Source organism: Aythya marila (genome assembly GCF_965140915.1).
Source record: "Aythya marila genome assembly, chromosome: 16".
Classification (NCBI taxonomy): Eukaryota; Metazoa; Chordata; class Aves; order Anseriformes; family Anatidae; genus Aythya; species Aythya marila.
Genome location: NC_139057.1, coordinates 2,501,892 through 2,519,070, shown reverse-complemented (window position 1 = coordinate 2,519,070; position 17,179 = coordinate 2,501,892). Strand labels below are relative to the sequence as shown.

The following is a 17,179-nucleotide window of genomic DNA, read 5'->3' as shown; positions in this document are numbered from 1 at the left end:
GACGTCAGCGCCCACGGAGCGCGGGGCACGCCGGGAGCGCACGGATGGGTTGGGAGGGAGGGAGGGAGGGGGGGGGAAGGCGCGCAGAGAGCGCGGCGGCACCTGTCGCGCATGCGCAGTGCGCGCAGGGCCCCCGGGCACCCGCGCCCACCGCTGGGGCCGTGAGGAAATGGCGGCGGGGCCGCTCAGCGCCCATTCACGTAGTCCCTCATCCCGTTTTTTATCAGATTAATGGATTTTATTTCCCCTCCAGCTATTACTGTGCTAAATCTGAGTGAAACGTTGCCCCCCTTAGCGTCTCTGATGCTGGTTTCACAGGGTTCCCAAGCACACAAGTGGTTTTTGAGGGGTGTTGGCACGAAGCAGGGGCAAATAAGGCTGCTGAGTTACAATTGCTGGGTGCTGGCTTCTGCGGAAGCTGGATTTTGGCAGCTTTCAGGGTGGCCTGGTGTTTCCTTAATAAGAAATCGGGTGAAATAAAAGCAGCGCCATTCTAGTATTTGAGTTGTGGATCATCATCAATTTACTGCAACTGCTGCTTGTGCATAGGTTTATATTTTTATTTTATTTTTATTTTTTCCTAAAGGGGTAGAACACATAACAACGAGAACTGTTGCAACTTCTTGTCAGTTTTTAGGATTCCACATAGAACCCTTTGGTCAATATACAATTTTTTCAGTGCTGCACAGAACAAAAAGTCAGCCCATGCCCTCCCCAAGGCATGTTTGTTAGATTACTTATTATAGTACAGAAACTTGTATGATAATCTGCTTTATATCTGAGTTCTGATGAACAGATCATAAACATTTTGTGATGAGACAGAACTCAGCACTGTGTGGCTATCTTACTGTTTATAATTTTGTAATTACAAGAGACTGTATTGCCCTATTGACTTAAAAACTGAACTATTGAACTAGTGATAGTTCAATCATTACTTGATTGGAGTCTGGCGGACTGGGAGCCTCTTAAGCCACACACACACACACAAAAAGTTTTGTCTTAGTACTTCTACGGAACTGTGGAAACATCTTAGTAGGTATTAGAGATTTGTAGAATATAATTCTAGCTTCTTTGAAAGTTGGTGCAGTAATAAGAGTTATAACAGAATTTTCACTGATTAACAGTCTTACTGAAACTGTCCTGTAATGTGTTATATAGGTTCCTGACATCTGGAGAGTGGAAATAAATGTCCAGAAACCTGACTTTTTCTTGAAAGTATCAAAATATCTGCAGGGATTTACATGTAGTTTGGTAGGTCTCTTTCGCCTTTGAATATAACGCTTGTGTAGGTTGCTTAATACAAACATACACCATTTACACTTACCAGATACACACAACATTAGGAACATACTTAAGAGAAAATTGAATCCAAATTAGGTACTCAACATGTGTATAATATATCGTGTACTTGTTTGAGGTAATAACTAGGCCCAAACTGGGCCTAGTACCAACTTGTACAATGCTCAGAGTTAAGAGTGACATACCAAACAGTAGTTCCAGAGATTACAAACCTTTCTTGTAACCTTTTCATGCTTAATTTTGGGGGTAAAATTGATAAATTTTAGCCCTTGTGAAAGGTACTATACAATGCAACCATCCCTTCATTTAGATACAGCTAAAACCAAAGTTTACACTGTCTTTAGAAGTTCAGGAATTGTTAGTTTGAGTTTGCATTTGTTATTCCAATAAAATATCTGAAACGTACAGTCCACTTTTTGTCCTTTTTCTGACCAGTCATCAAGAGATAAGAATATTACATTAATGCTCAGCACCTGGAGATGCTTTGAGTTCTTTGTCTTAGCTTGCAAGTATTAACTGGCATGTTTCATTTTAATTGTTTGCCAAATGGTTTATGTTATGGCCACCTGTAGTAAGCGTGTGCTCTTCAGAGTCCCTGGGTGAGCTGGAATGGCTATCCAGAGAACATTGCTTCAGAAATAAACGTGAGAAAAATCAAACAGCAAGGCATGAGAGTGGAACATCTGTTAGAAAGAAGAAAATGTTTGTCCTGAACACTTGGGTGATGGGCACTGCTGTGAAGTCCATGTGATTGTGTATGTTCACTAGTCTTGATATAGCAGCTATGTGACTATGAATCATCCTAGCCATGAGTGTATGTAGGCAGAACGTTAGAACTGTATTTCTTTCAGCACCCTGAGGTACAGGGAACTAAAGCTATTATACTATACCTGTTTTTTTAGATTCAAAGTCAGAGCATGTCAGGTATATATGCATGTGTTTGTCTAAATCCATGTTTCTGGGATTTTTCTCATTTGCATTAGGAAAGTGTGAGTTGCTGCTTCTCCCTGGTGACTTTAAGAATGATCTTGCCTGTCCATTGAGAAGTACACAATCTTTCAGAAACAAACCAGTAAGGAGCCTCAATTGAAGCACATGGGTAAGACACAATATTCAGAATGGTTTCAGCTAAATTGAATTGTTTTATCTCTTCTCAGAATACTCTTGGAGAGAAACAGTGTAACCCGTGGGCTAGCACATGTTTTTGTTTGTTTATTTTGGCTTTGTTGAGACAAACACAGTGGTATGTTCTTCTCATATAAGACATATTTAACAATACATTTTTCTTCCTTTGTTAACCCTTGGAAATCTTGGAAGAGTTTGTAACTTACAGAAGATCATTTTTTCTTAAATTGGATTTTACAGGAATCTTATGCTGCCCTTTCTGCTATGAGCAGGGAGATAAAAATCAAGCACTGTCATGCTGGAATCATCTCCCTCTCTGCTCCCTACACCCCCTGTGGAATGTAACCAAAGCAAGGATCCAGCTTTAATTCCCATCACTTTAGTGTAAAATAAAGGCAGTCACACACAGTAGTATCTGTTCTTTCCCATTTTTCATGTCACTGGCATGCTTTGTGAAAACATGAGAAGGAAAATGCTATGCAAAGAACATGTCCTGTGAACAGATACCTGACATCTTCATCACATGCTGTTCACTGCAAGACAACTTCATTGGAAAGCTGTAGCAAGGACCTCAACTGAGCAATGACTGATCACAAGTGTCCCTCTCATTCTTTGTCATCAGCAACTCCTTGTTGCTGTTATGTGGTTTCAATTAACTTGTAAGGTCAGTCTTTGCTTACTTCTTTGAATTGTCTCATCCATTTTTCACTTCATCTATCTGCAGTGCCTTTCACATTGGTCCGTCATCTTTCTTCCTTACCTTTCATTCTTGCTATCAATTATTGATATGGGCCAAAACAAACCTATTCTGAGTCAATTTGCTTAGGAGAAACAGGTGATTGTTAGTGTGAAGAGCTCAAGAACATACTTTTCTGCCTGTTGCCCAAGTAATAGGCAGCTAGGCACATCTCTGTGCCATAAAAACATGTTCCAAACCATAGCAGAATTTAGTGGGAAAATTAGATGTTCCATATTCCTTAATGGCTGATTTTCCACCAATTAAAAAATGTGTTCTATTAAAGTCATAACAATGCCTGACAAATCCAAAAAAACAGCTTTCAACCCACTCTATCTTCTATAACATATTTTTGTAATAGACTGGACACTGAAATCACGAATTTAGGAAACCCTACAAAACATAATAATGACTTGTGGCAGAAACACTAATTCTCCTTGTTCCAAGGAACTATAATGTTAATTTGCTTTTCTTTGAAACCCCAGTACTATCAGTTCCTCTACTGATTTTTGACTATCTGCTGTGCTGCGCAGATTTTTCTTTTGATATGTACTGTGTTCTGTTCCTGTGGGCTGGTATATAAATAGCGTTTGATTCTAAGCACTTTTCATGAATAGTGTTGCAAGCTACATTTGAGCTGTTCCTAACCATTACAGTACATAAAGTCTTGAGGCAATCAGATGCTGTGGTAAAGAAAGTATTAGGGGAGGAGATTAAAAGGTTGGAATCCTTAGGAAATCACTTAAAACATGCATCTGTTACCTGTGTATTAGTTCTGGCAGTGTAAGCTTATTGTAAGTGTATTCATAACAACATTTTTCAGCTTGCCTGAATTAATGCTTGTTAACACAGGGAAGGATTAATCTTTTATTATGTTATTAATGTGTTAAATTTGTTCTTGATTGTTGAAATATCCAGTGAGGAATTAAAAATGACCAGTCATCAGGTGGAAAGCACAGCAAGGGAGACAGTGATGAGCAGAGAAGATCCCTTTAGATATGTGGCTCTACTTGTTTTTTTGGCAAAAGAAAGGACCTTGAGCTGAATGGAGAAGCAAAGCGAGACTTTTAAGCTTTGCCCTAGGGGAATGATTTTGTGTTTGTCTCTGGTGTGACCAGTCACTTTTCACTGTGCCTTGCCATCATTCACTGAATTGGATCATGCTGCCTGTCCACAGCGGATTTGTTTTATGGATGCCTTGGAGTTCGTGTCAACAGACAGCAAGCAGCCTGCTGTGGTCCCTCAGTGCTGCACTGGAAAGCAGCTGGACAGACAGACAGGCGTCCTGAAAGGTTTTAGTGGTGCAGGAAATACACTGCCAGCAGCTCTCATGAGAGCAGCAGAGTGCACGTGTTTTGCTGCAGGATGATTCCAGCTGGCCATTCAGTGTGAAGGGAGATCAAGGATAATAGATAAGGAAGAGGCAGCCAGAAGATGAAGAGCAAGACCCTAAATGGAGAAACAGAAGCAGTCACCTACTTCTATGGCAACTAATTTAATGCCTCAGCCCAGAAAGCAGTTATCTCACAAGGTCTGAACTGAGCCCTGTTTTGTTCTGAAAAATGGGTGCTTGTCTCCATGGAGCAGTTAAGGGTGGTTCTGAACAAATGGGAACAGGAATTATTGTAAGTTTCCTTGATATCCTGCCCCTTTACAGATCAGCAGCAATGTCAAGCAATGGCATCTCAATCCATGCTCCCAGCCTCCTTGCTTCTTTGATAATGCCAGCTGATACACTGTTTTTCCCGTTACAAAAGCCTCTTTCCTCAGGATTTTTTGGATTCACTTTTAGCTGAGCAATGAAAGCACAATAGTCTTCCTTGAGCTAAAACCATACAGAACAGCTTTATCCCATTACATACATGTAGAACTTTAAGATTAGAGACACTGAACTCAGCTGGAGTGTTTCCAAGGGTTCCTGTCACTTCAGCCCTTTTAGGCTCTTTCACATCCTGTCTTCAGCTTTACTCTGGCCCTTGTATTTGATTGCTTTCCTTCCAAATCAGGCTGATATTAGCAAATATATTTTTGATTAATTATGTTTACATTTATTTCTTCCTAGAGTGTTTCAATTCACTGCCTGGCACGGGCTTCCAGTTACCCCAAAACAAGCTCAGCAGTGTAGAATTTAATGCCTTCCTCATGCAGGGGCATGGTGGTGATGTTGTTGATCATTATCACTGAACTGTCCTGGCCTCCTGGTTGATGCTTACTGTTTTCCACATTTGTTTGTCTTTAGCTCATTATGCTCTTCATTTTAAGACAAGCTCAAAAACTCAGTAGGACATCTTAATCCTCTGAAGAGGAACTAAAAATATATACAGATTGCTAAAAAAAAAAATCTTAATTTCATACAACACGTTATTGAATGTTACTTGCTTTCAAAATTTTTTGTGTGCTAAAATAAAACCCCATCACTCGTCCTTGAGCATGCTGGCTTATTTTTCTCTCTGCATCGTACTTGTCACTTCTTCTGCTACAGTCAGTAGTCCTTATGAGCGTTCCTTTGTTGGTGAAATGTTCCCTCTAAGATCTGTTATATGAGTGTCCTCCAAAGAAAACCTTAAACCTGTCTTGAAGCTTGTATGATGTTAAAAGAACTCTGTATTAACAGTTACAAAAAAAAAAAAAAAAAAAAAAAAAGGATCAAAAGATCATCATTGCTAGAATCAGTCAAATTTTGTAAATTAACTTAGAAGCTGTCTTTCAGCTCCTCTGAACTCTTGTACAGCTTTTCCCTCTTTAAGAGGCTTGGAAGATAGGGAAAGGACAATATAGAAGAAAAAAAAACAACAAGCTTGTTCTTGACACTGCCCAAGGCACCTCATAAATCTGACAAGTTACTCAGCTGCCCTGTGTTCAATATCACCATCTTTAAAACAGAGGCAGAGGATATCTGTGATGTATTTTGAGATAGTTTGCCCTTGATATAGGCTAAACGTGGAACCATAGCCCCAGTCACCCCACAGGCTCCCCCTAGGAGAAGTGGAATTGAACAGACCTGGCTGCTGAGTACACCTCTACACCAACACGAGGGTGGGTGCAGCAGTGCTGCCCTGTGCTGTGGTCAGACTTTTTAAGCATTTCATGAAAGCATCCCTGCTTTGCAGCCTGCTGCTAAGGGTGAGACTGTGAAGTCAGCAGACCCAGGAGCATGCCACATTCCCAGTACCTCCTGAGATCAAATTTTAGACGCAACGCAGTTAGAAGCAGTAAAAAACCAACCCATTGCTTGTAAAATGTGTCATAAGATGAGAACTGATCATTCTTATCTATTATCAGGTAACTTGCCATAAGCCATAAATAGTCCCCTAACAGCCTCGGTAAGAGGGACGTTTTTTAAGTCTGTATCTTGCATTTTTAGGATACATTCTTCAAGAACAGGATACATGGAGCAGAAGATAATGTGCAATTGCATACAAATTCATTGTGGACAAAAGAAATGAATCACCTCCTCGTTAAAAGATTCTGTAAATTTCATATATAAGCACTGCCCCCTACTGCTCAAGGGATTTTCATAAATGTGTATTTAATTAAAAATGTTTCAACAACAGAATGTTTAATTAAAATATTTGTATAGGCTTGCCTGTAAGAAAAGGACATCTTCTTAGAAGAAAGTTCCCAATTTATCATTTTATGAGCATAAAACACCTGTGCTCTTACGTTAACAGAAGCAATTTGTTTTCTCAAATGCATAGTTTAGAATAAGATACGTGCATCTTCTCAGGCAGAAAGTTAGTAGAGACAACCACATTTCCAAGTAACTGCACCTCTCAAGACTGACCTTAAAGTCCTTCCTTCTGAATTATGACCATGGGAAAGCAAAGGAATAGAAAGATTTCAAGTTGTAAAGGTGACAGTAGCAAAAGAATTAGTGTTTATCCCCAAAGTAAGGGCAACATGATCTATTCAAGCACTCTTCAGTAAATTCTTGTTGCTATTGTCTTTCATTTTATGGTACATTTTCTTGGAAATTGTAAGGTGCAAAGCATGTATGTGTAAGTGCAAGGTGAAGAAGATAGAGTGATGCTATTGTAGTCACAGCATTACTGCAAGCACTTTGTGAGCTGCTGTCACGCCCCTGTGTGACATCGTGGCAGATTTGATGTATGTCATAACTTAACGTCTGACAGCCTCCTTTTAAAATATGATTATGTTTGTCTCTATTGTATGAAGTGGAAATTAAAGAAAAAATCGTAATTGCACACAACATCAGCAATTTAGGAAAATCACTAGTCCTACTGAGAACCCTTTTACTTCCAGCAGTGATCAATGTTCCCAAGGCTCCCACGCTTTTCTGGCATGGCACAGATCAGTGTCAGCTGCTGTGGTTTGAAAGCAACTCCCCCAGAGGACTGCAATGCACTAGTGGTGTTTGGACCTGACTCAGCTGATAATGAAATTCCTCTGTTTCAGTGGGGCTTTTGAAAACTGTCTTAACATGGCTAGACATTTGCTATGGAGGATAATTTGTGCCCACTTAGACTCCATTACATTGTCAGGGCCTAAAGAGATTTCAGTGGACATCAGAATCAGACTAGTTAATCCTTAGACCACACTTCTGAGGTAGAAGATGCAGTAATACTTATTTGAGGGACAGGGAAACTGAGGCACAGTCTTTGACAGCCTAAATCTTCCAAGTCTCTAAGCAGCTCCTTCACTCAATTGCCTATTGGAATCGGAACTATTGGAATACCTGCAAAAGCAGGAACATGCTGAAGGCAGCTGTACTTGAGATGTATGATAGAGCCATCCAAGCACAAAGCCTTTTAGCATCACACTATCATAGTCACTGCTATTATTACCATGTGTACATTTTAGTGATTATCTGTACATCTGCAGGAGCGCTAAAACAGATTCTGTTTCTTCATAAGCATGGTGTTTAAGTCACAGCTGCTAACTGGAAAAAAAAAAAAAAAAAAAGAAAACCATATAAAAAAAGTGATTTCCCTAGGAGATGGCAGAGCAGAAGGGCTAGGTGTTCTTATGAAGTCCTGCTCAGCCTCCAGATCTAGTGGCAAAAACACTACAGCAGAACAGGAGGAGTGCAAGTATTATCTTAAGTCAAGATGCCACAGCTAGTATTATGCTAGGTTTTAACCAGGACACAGGACTTACTTGTTTCTTAGGCTCAAGCAGTTATTTTCTGGAAAGACCTCAGGATCAATTTCACATCCTCACCAGCTGACTTGCATTGAGAAAATTTGGGCTATTAGGCCAAGAGAGAATTTCAGTGCAAACCCAACCAATCAGGGAAAAAGATGCTTTAGAAATGGCCACTGTGCCAGGCAGCATCACTAGCCTTGTGTGAGGGCTTCTGCTCACTTGGAGTAAGGTCTCTGTGGTGTGAAGGAGAGGAGAGTGTTGCTTGAAACTTAGGTTGGGAGGGCTTTGGTTATTGGAAGTTGTTTGTAATTTACTTCAGGTAAGCAAGGTGTGTGTTTTTTTGTGCTTTTGTTTCCCTAATTGTAGAAAATTGTTGATGTTAGCTGTAGTGTGGCTTTGAAAGTATGTTGTTAAGTAGGTGTAAGCAGAGGATAGTGAGAGAGCATTATCTTTTATTTGTGCTATAGCTATTTAATATATTGAGTTGGTGTGGAGTGTTGTTATTAGCTATTTATATGCTTTGTAGAAGATCTAATGCCTTTAAAGTAGGCAAACCATAGCAGCTATGTTTTTTTTCTGTAAGCTAAAACTAAACATATGTTTCTTCTTCCTGTGCCATATCTTTTTTATAAAAAAAAAAAAAATCAGCTGGTAAGCTTTTGGGTGGAGTAACTCTCTTTTCCTTTTACTGTGAAGCTTGTTCAATGCTCTATTCTGTTAGTCATCTTCTGGGGGGCAATCAATTTGATTCTGTTATGTGAGTGTATGACCCTTCAAAGTGTGTTTACAAGCCATGTAGAAAGTGTTCAAAGCAGTAGCTGAGCTGCAGCCTAAGTTTTGCAGGGGATGGCCCTTCCCTTAGGTAGGACGGGGACTTAGATAACTGGGCATTTGTTAACTTTAATTTCCCCTTGTGTAGAACTAGCACAGGCAGAAAGGGTCCTATCTTTCCTTGAGTTAAGGCTGCCTTTCTTTATCAATTGAACTTAATTATTTTGGGCTGTTTCCTGGAGAGTTCTCTGTAACAGGGATATTTCTCTGTTATGTGAATTTGGCATAATGAGGTTATGAGTAGCCTGGTACTGTGAACTGGACACGATCTCCGTGTTTGCTTGGCTGTAGCTGTTTTCTGCCCTGTCTCTTTTTTATGAGCAAAAATGCAGTCTGTTTAATGGTAGCTTGAAGGCTGAGCAAAATGATTGGGGATTTATCTCACAGATCTGAGGCTGAAAGCTGGATTGGCTCTGCAAGAGGTAGCATAGATTTTGCTCTCCTCCTTTACTATCTGTTCCCACAAGCATCTCTCCAGTAAACTGGCAGAGGGGATCAGAAAGTGCAGGTCTCCTCCCTTCAGACATGCTAGCAAGGACTCAGCAAAGTACACAAACACCAGATCTGCGATTAGGCTGCAATTCTGAAACAAGCTCAGTGTTGTCGAGAGCACGAGATTTCCAGAATATGCGTGGGGGTGAGCAGGGGGGATGTAGGACAAATAATGCAGGGTGAGTGCTGTCTGACCCTGGGAATCCAGCTGACTGCTCTGGATTATCTCATTCTCTTTCAGAACGAGGGCATGGCGGACACAGTACCAGCAGAGGCTTCTCTCAGGACTGCTCACTTCAAGCTCTTCAATTTCAGCATGAGGGACAAAGCAAGAAGACTGAGGACTTTTTCCCAGTGGCCAGACAGCTCACCGGTGCCTGCCTTGGATTTGGCTGAGGCTGGGTTTTATTTTGTGGGTCCAGAAGACCGTGTACAGTGCTTCTGTTGTGGTGGTATCCTGAAGGATTGGAAAGCTGGCGATTGCCCGATGTTGGAGCACCTGAAGTTCTTCCCTTTCTGTGAATTTCTTTTCCATGGGACTGTGCAGAACCAGCAACAGCTTCCTCTCCAGGGAATATTTGACTGTGTGGATGGGCAGCTCCTCAGCCTCCTGCAGTGGATGGACATTGAGGAGGTAGCCGTGCCCAATCTGCCAGCACACCCAGAAATGGTGACAGAGGAGATGAGGCTGTCAACATTTCAGAACTGGCCGCAAAGTAGTGAGATGCGTCCCGAGCAACTGGCTGGAGCAGGATATTTTTACACAGGTAGGAACACCTAAGAAAGTCTCTTTCCATCTGTGTAATGTTGTGAAAGTATGTTTGTGTACAGTGCTTCCTGGGAACCCATAGCTAAATCTGAATTTACTGTGCCAAATGCTGGAGGAAATGCAGAAGCAGAAGACTTGGCTAGAGAGAGGAGTTGACCACGCCTTGTGCAAGTTTTGCTTACCTGAAACATTCTGAAGAGCAAACAACAAAGGCTCTGCAGCGGCTGTAACCGAGTACTTGAGATTGCTGGCTAACAGCACAGTGTGAGTGTTTTATCCACGCTGCACATCAACCTAACATACTCTGCCAAAGCCCTCAAAGAAGCATGCTGTCCTCTGCAAGTGTGGTCCCCTGTAAAGCAGGATCAGTTGCATTTCTACCTTGCTGTCACATGATATCTTCGTGAATGTGCTGCTGATTTGGGATCCTGCAGCACTTTAAGATTTCTGCCTGGCTATTGGTGCTGCTTCCTTTGCTTCTCACAGCTTTATGCTGAAGTATTTACCAGCACTTTGGTGGTGAAACGTTTCTGGCTCTGTTCTGGTGATATGAATGTGTATGTTAGCTGGTATCTTTACACCAGTTTGTAGCTCCTAGACACAGAAGCAAACCTGATGAATTAGCACCTTCTTTAGCTGAAGCTCTACTTTGAAATCCGCAGTGTTTCTTAAAACTCTTATTCAAGGTAGTTTTTGAAGATGTGTTTAATATTATTGCTCGCCCAGATACTTGCAAGTACACTTGGTATGGTTAGAGACCACATCCTTCCTTCTGCACGTGCTGCTTTATGTACTGCTTGGGCAGAAGACCCTCGTATGCTGAACTCTGGTTTTTGGGTACTGATGAATCCACTAGTAAGTCTGCCTTTCCCCTTACTGACAGGAATGGAAGGATGATGTGTTTTAAGCATATATTTTACTGGAATTAATGGGTGTTGAACCTATTTATTGCTTGCACTTTTAGAAGGGTTTGAGGCACTTCCTTTGTATGCCATGTTTTGTGTAAGCCCAGGCTCGCACCTCAGCCTTCTCAAGAATCCAACTCAAGGAAATTTATAGATAGATAACCCATTTGTGGCTCACATTCATAAGTAATAAGGACACTGGACTTGTATTACCAAACTAGAAAAGATGCTTTTTTGAGCAAAATATGTAATGTTTCTTGTTATCATATGAATATATGGTGGTTCCTCCTTGAAAGCTTTGCTGGATAGGTATCAAGTCAAAGAAAGTGTGAATCCAACTTCCTGGATTGAGCAGTTGGAGGAAATCCTTCTAGTTTAATCATGATTGACTGTAATTAAATATTGTGGGTGGGAAATCCTTTTTTTGTGATCTAATGTAGTGATAATTGTGTTAGAAATGTTCCTTCTTCCATGTGATGAAGGGATCTATGGGTTTCATATCTGCACATCAGTAACTGAGATGTGGAGGGAAGTGGCAGTCTGCATCTACAGACTAAAGTTCCCTCTTTGAGAAAAATCCTGGGTATCACGAATGTCTCATGCTCTCATCATTGCAGTAAAACTGACTTGCCTCTTTCTCCATTTGAGTACTATTTCTTAGCAAGGCTGCCCTTTCCTTTCATCTCTAAATGTTGTGATTGCTGCATCTCAAATCTGCACCTCTGGCGTGCATGTAGGAAGGTCTGTCTAAATAACTGACCTGCTCCTCTTAGCTTGAGTTAAATAAGTTTGTTTGCTAATGGCTTTCTACTTCTGTAAGACTTTCACTGAAGCTTTGTAACCTCAATCTTGTGGTAAATGCAGTTAAATACTAAAAATCTGCACCTGTCTGCTCACAGCAGGGAGCAGCATGTCTGTAGCAGAAGAGCATCGGCTACTTCAGTTTACCTGCTGCTGTTTCTGTCCTTATTAAATCTCAAGGAACAGAGAAGACCAGCTTGGCCAGGAACACAGGATAAACCATAAAGCACTGTTTGCAGCTAAAAGCTGCCTTGTGCTGGACTTGATTTCTCTCTTGCAGATCTGCTGTTTAAGAGCCCCCCACAAAGGCTCACCTGGGGACTGTTAGGCAGCAGCCTGTGATGGCAATCCTCTGCTGCCACTTAAGCTGGAGAGCAGTGGAACCAAATGCTCAAAATAAGCCAAATGGTGCCCTGATGTTCAGAAGATCATGTCTCTGACCCAAATTTACTGAAATTGTTCAGGCTGTACTGAAACTTCCATCATCCTTAGGGCAGTGCAGTTCTCAGCTGCGCTTGGCTTTGATTTCTCTAATCAGATTGTGAAGAGACTTGCAGTAGCAAGGTGGGATGCTCAGGACCATATTGCCATAAAACTTTATGCTTATGGGATAGCAGCTGTGTGTGTTGTCTGCTGGTTCTGGCAGATCATGGTTAGAAATGGTGTGTTTATAGGTATAACTGCTTATAGCTGTGCTCTAAATGTAGGTGTGTGTGCATGTGAACTAGATGATCACATGTGGGCTGTTAGCTTGTGACCCAGCTCTGGAATCATCTCAGCCAGCTGCAGCTCTGGGATTTCTGACTATCTTTGGATTTCCTGCCTCTAAACAACTTGTACAATGCTGATAAATTTGTCATGTGCTCAACTGGTCTGTCCTGGAGTCTGGGGTTTGTGCTGAATCTCTCCCCAGCTTCTCATCTAGGGCTAGGGGAGCATCAGGTGATGTGAGATCTCATACACTGTTTGATGTCTCTTTCAGGACAAGGGGATGTGGTGAGGTGTTATTACTGTAATGGAAGTGTGAGGAACTGGGCTGTTGGAGATGACCCATGGAGGGAGCATGCCAAATGGAATCCAAGGTAACTTGGTCTTGGCCGACAAATCTGTCTTGTAGCAAGGCCAAAAGGCACATTGTGTGTGTTGTAGTCTGTGTTTTTCTTATTCCATCAGACAAAAGTACCGCCAGCTGAGGGACAAGGCAGTCAGACACAGGTGTACAAGTAAAGGGTGCTGCTTCCAGGCCCTGTTATAGCTTAGTTTCTAGGTTTTTCTACCTGGCTAGAGCCAAGTGGGAAGCTAGTTGAGTAAATTCTGTTATGTTTAACTGCATAAGCTGTTGCTATAGTCTGTAACCATCTCAAAGTCTCTGAAACATTGAGAGGCTCCAAATCCTTAAGGCCGAAGTTCCAGGGTAAGGGACCATCTTCAGGTTTTAGTAGTGGGCCAAGACAGAAAACTTGTTTGTAGGTCTGCCACTTAGTCTGTGTTATTCTCTTCACCTGTGGGAGAACCAAAGTTTGGCCTGACAACTTAATCATGTCTCCTCACCTGCTGACTCTCCTATTTCTCCTAAAATGTAGTGTGTGTGTGTGTGTGTTCGGAGTCTCTCTCCATGTGTTGTCTTAAAGCCAGCTCTTGAGATACCCTGTACTAATGTATTTAAAACTTTCTGCTTATAGGTGTGAATTTCTGTTGGGGTCGAGGGGGAGAGAATTTGTTAACAGTGTTCAGGAGTCCTTTGCTAGCGCTCGCCCTCCAGTAAGTCATGAATATTTTGTGTGTAGTGAATGGGAGTTCGTTAGCTGAAGTCTGGTGTATGTGCTGCTCTTCTGTGACCATTCTGTGATGTTTTCAGGGACGTTCCAGGGATCAGACTGAACAAGACTCTTCTGCTTCCCAAGGTTGGTGCTGTAATTACGTGGAGTCTTGTCTTCTGTCAAAAGTGGTGTTTGTTCTTCCACCTCACCCCAGCTTCTGTGCACTCTGTAGACTTGGTGTTTTTGAGAGGTGTTTTGATGTTCTAGAAGCAGTTTCTCTTTATTCTTAGGAAATGGTCTCTAGCACAAGAAGCAAATGTACTTGCTCTTGAGACCTTTTATCCTGTTCAAAACGGAACATTCAGCTAGTCTGGATGATGTGACTTTTGGCTGCTTGCCTAACCCTACCTGGACTTGTTGGTGCTCTGATGGTTCTGTTTCTGTCTGTGGAGTTGTTCAGACTGCAGCGTTTGAAGTGTATTCAGTAGACCAGAGAACAGCTAGAAGGTCCCAGACTGGTTCTGGGGATCTATTACCATCTGTTATTTGCTGCTGAAAACTTAAGTAGGTGAAATTTGGCTCGTGTAACTGTGGAAAACTGATTTCCTCATGCTCTTGAAGAGCTTGTCCACTAGGTGAGCTTAAAGATTTATGCCTTTGAACAGGCTGCCAGCTGAATTTCCCACTTAGTGTTAACTGATGAATGGTTGAGCTAGATTATGAGGTGAGAGAGGCTTCAATTTGAGTGTTCTTGATCTTCATGAAAGCAGTTCTGAGGCTTCTGTTCTGGGATATGAAAACAAGATTCTGGACTAGGGCCAGACATGGAGACTTCATTCACTGGCACTGACCAATAAAACACCTGAAGTTAGTCTCCTGGCTCTCATGGAATTGCTTTCAATGACTTGTGAGTTATGGTTGGAAGTAAAAGCTGTAAATCTTGATGTTGGTCTGCCTATATAGATAACTTGAGGAATGTTGTGAAATTAATGCCACTTCATATATGAATGACTTCAGAGAGCGGCATGCTCTTTGCCCAGTTACCCTCCCCTGCTTTTTTCTTTTTTTGGTGAAGTATCTGCTCACTGCTTTACAGATCTTCTAAGGAACTGGAGATCGCTGTCTCTTCCTTCTGTGGATCCGTTTTCTGTAGCACGCAATGTCCTGGAGATGGGCTTTGACCCATTCTTGATGCTTAGCCTGGTAGGCAACAAGTACATGCTGACTGGGACTCACTACCTGTCTGAGTCTGAACTGATTTCTGATCTGCTCCAGCTAGATTTGGAAGAGAACAGTGTGAAGGAAAGCAGAGGTATGCCTGATTTGCCCACCCATGCTCTTGATGGAAGTTTAACCTCTCATTCACTTAATCTTGAGCACTGTTGGGACTGTCCTGAGGGTCTGCCTCCTCTCTTCCTAGGCTGGAATTAACAGCAGTCATGCACCTAAGCCTGAAGAGGCTGAAGAATAAGGGGATGTGATTACTGTAGTATCAGTAACTGCACCTCTCCAGTAGGCCATGGTGTAGCAGACAGTATTGAAGCTGTCTGCCTGTAACTGCAGTAGCAGATGAACATTGTAGGGTTTCTGCACAAACTCACATCAGTTGATGCAGATGGGCGGACAGAGGCAGTTGTGTGAAGCAAGGCTTTTAGGATGAATGTGTACTCTAAGCCTATTTGAAATCCAATCAAGGACTTCATCAAAAATACCCATAGTTCTGTTTGGATAATGTGTCTTATTTATGTCTGTCTTGTGTTACTTGTCTTATGGAGTCTCTGTGACAAGTGAAGTTTATCTAAGATGTAGTTTCCCATAGACTTTTTCCGGTACAAGCCTACTTTCCAAAGCTCCTGTCTCTGTATCAGCAGGCCACCCCTTTAGCTAAAGCAAAAAATAAAATGACTCTCTCAAAGGTGAGAGTGATTAAATAGTGAGTGAGCAGGTGCTGACTCCTGCTGTCTGATAGATAAACCACCTCTGAGGAGAGAATTCGATTTGGACATATGTCAACCTCCTTACAAAAATACAGTGCCATAAGCACCAGAAAGCATTGGCTTGACCAGGCTGAGTGCATGAGGTTAACAGTTCTGTAAACAAGTGCTTGACTGAGTGGCACTGACATCAAGGACATCACATCTCTTTCAACAGTGCCCTCTGAAGAGGGAAGGAAGGGGTAGCGTTTTAATGCCATCTTCTCTCCTGGTTCTACAGATGCTGAAATCTCATGGTCAAGAGAAGAAATGCAGTCTGAGCAACAAAAGGAACCAGGTACACTGGGGTGACAGTGGTGGGTGAGGGAACTGCCCAGATAGAGTCAGGATAGGTTTTTATAGTAACAGCAGCAGTGGTTATTGTATTTGTTGGTTTTAATCCTGAGAAGGAATGTGTAGCAGCCCAAATGGTGGTGGAACATAGGGACCTTGTTGAGGAATTAGATTTCCTTTGTAAAGCAGGCTATTATTTTAAAATAGCTTTTTTAATCAGGGATGTTACATATCTTTATGCTGCAATATTGACACCTGTCCCTACTCAGTCCAACATGATTAAATATGCTGAGCCTTAGGTAGGTAAGAGTAAGTCTGTAATAGCTGTAGCTTTTCAGTTTGAGTGAAATTTGCCTGAGAAAGGTACTTCTGACACTTTACCAGTCAGTCACTGAACAAAATGATGAGCAAACTGCTTTGTGACCACTTAAGGTGACAGGACTGGCCCTCTAGAGCTGTCACGATACTAACTCTTTGGGTTTTCTCTTTTTTTTGGTGAAGAAGCAGCTCCGCTGAGCACGGAAGAACAGCTCCGCCGCTTGCAAGAGGAAAGGACATGCAAAATGTGCATGGAGAGAGATGTGTCCGTTGTGTTTGTTCCATGTGGCCACCTGGTAGCTTGTAGAGAGTGTGCCCTCAACTTGAGACTGTGCCCGATCTGCAGAGCAGTCATCCAGCAGAGTGTGAGGACTTTCATGTCCTGAGCTATGATGTGCTAAAGAGGAAACATTAATCTAAGCAATCCACTCATAAAACAGAGGAAGAAAAGTAGTTTAATACTGTCTTATTTGCAGGGCAGCCTGGCCTAAAACTTAGCCAGTGCCAGGAGGCACATTTAATAAAGTGGTGATTTTAAATGTAATATTCTGTCATGTAGCAAATAAAGGTTTGCCGGTACTATAGCTTGCTAACTGCAGGGGAAAAATGTCTTTAAATTAGCTGTTCTTTCACTGAATAAAAGGCTTATCTTACAGAGATCTGAGTATCTGATTCTTGTATGTGCCCTGCTGGTGGGGATCCCACAATGTCAGAGTGGAATCAAGTTGTAGGTAACACTGAAGGATGGAAATCCAAGTTACAGAAGCATG

The 17,179-nt window shown here is 41.9% G+C and overlaps 1 protein-coding gene across 1 annotated transcript; it reads left to right on the top strand.

Moving 5' to 3' along the window:
• Positions 1-9,839: 9,839 nt before the first annotated feature.
• On the top strand, positions 9,840-16,813 carry BIRC7 (baculoviral IAP repeat containing 7; the record flags this gene model as incomplete). Its single annotated transcript, XM_082773381.1, has 6 exons — positions 9,840-10,356; positions 13,047-13,146; positions 13,747-13,825; positions 13,923-13,968; positions 14,921-15,172; positions 16,593-16,813. The coding sequence occupies 6 exons, from the start codon at positions 9,840-9,842 to the stop codon at positions 16,793-16,795; spliced, it is 1,197 nt and encodes a 398-aa protein (XP_082629507.1). The 3' UTR covers positions 16,796-16,813.
• Between the last annotated feature and the right edge of the window lie 366 nt (positions 16,814-17,179).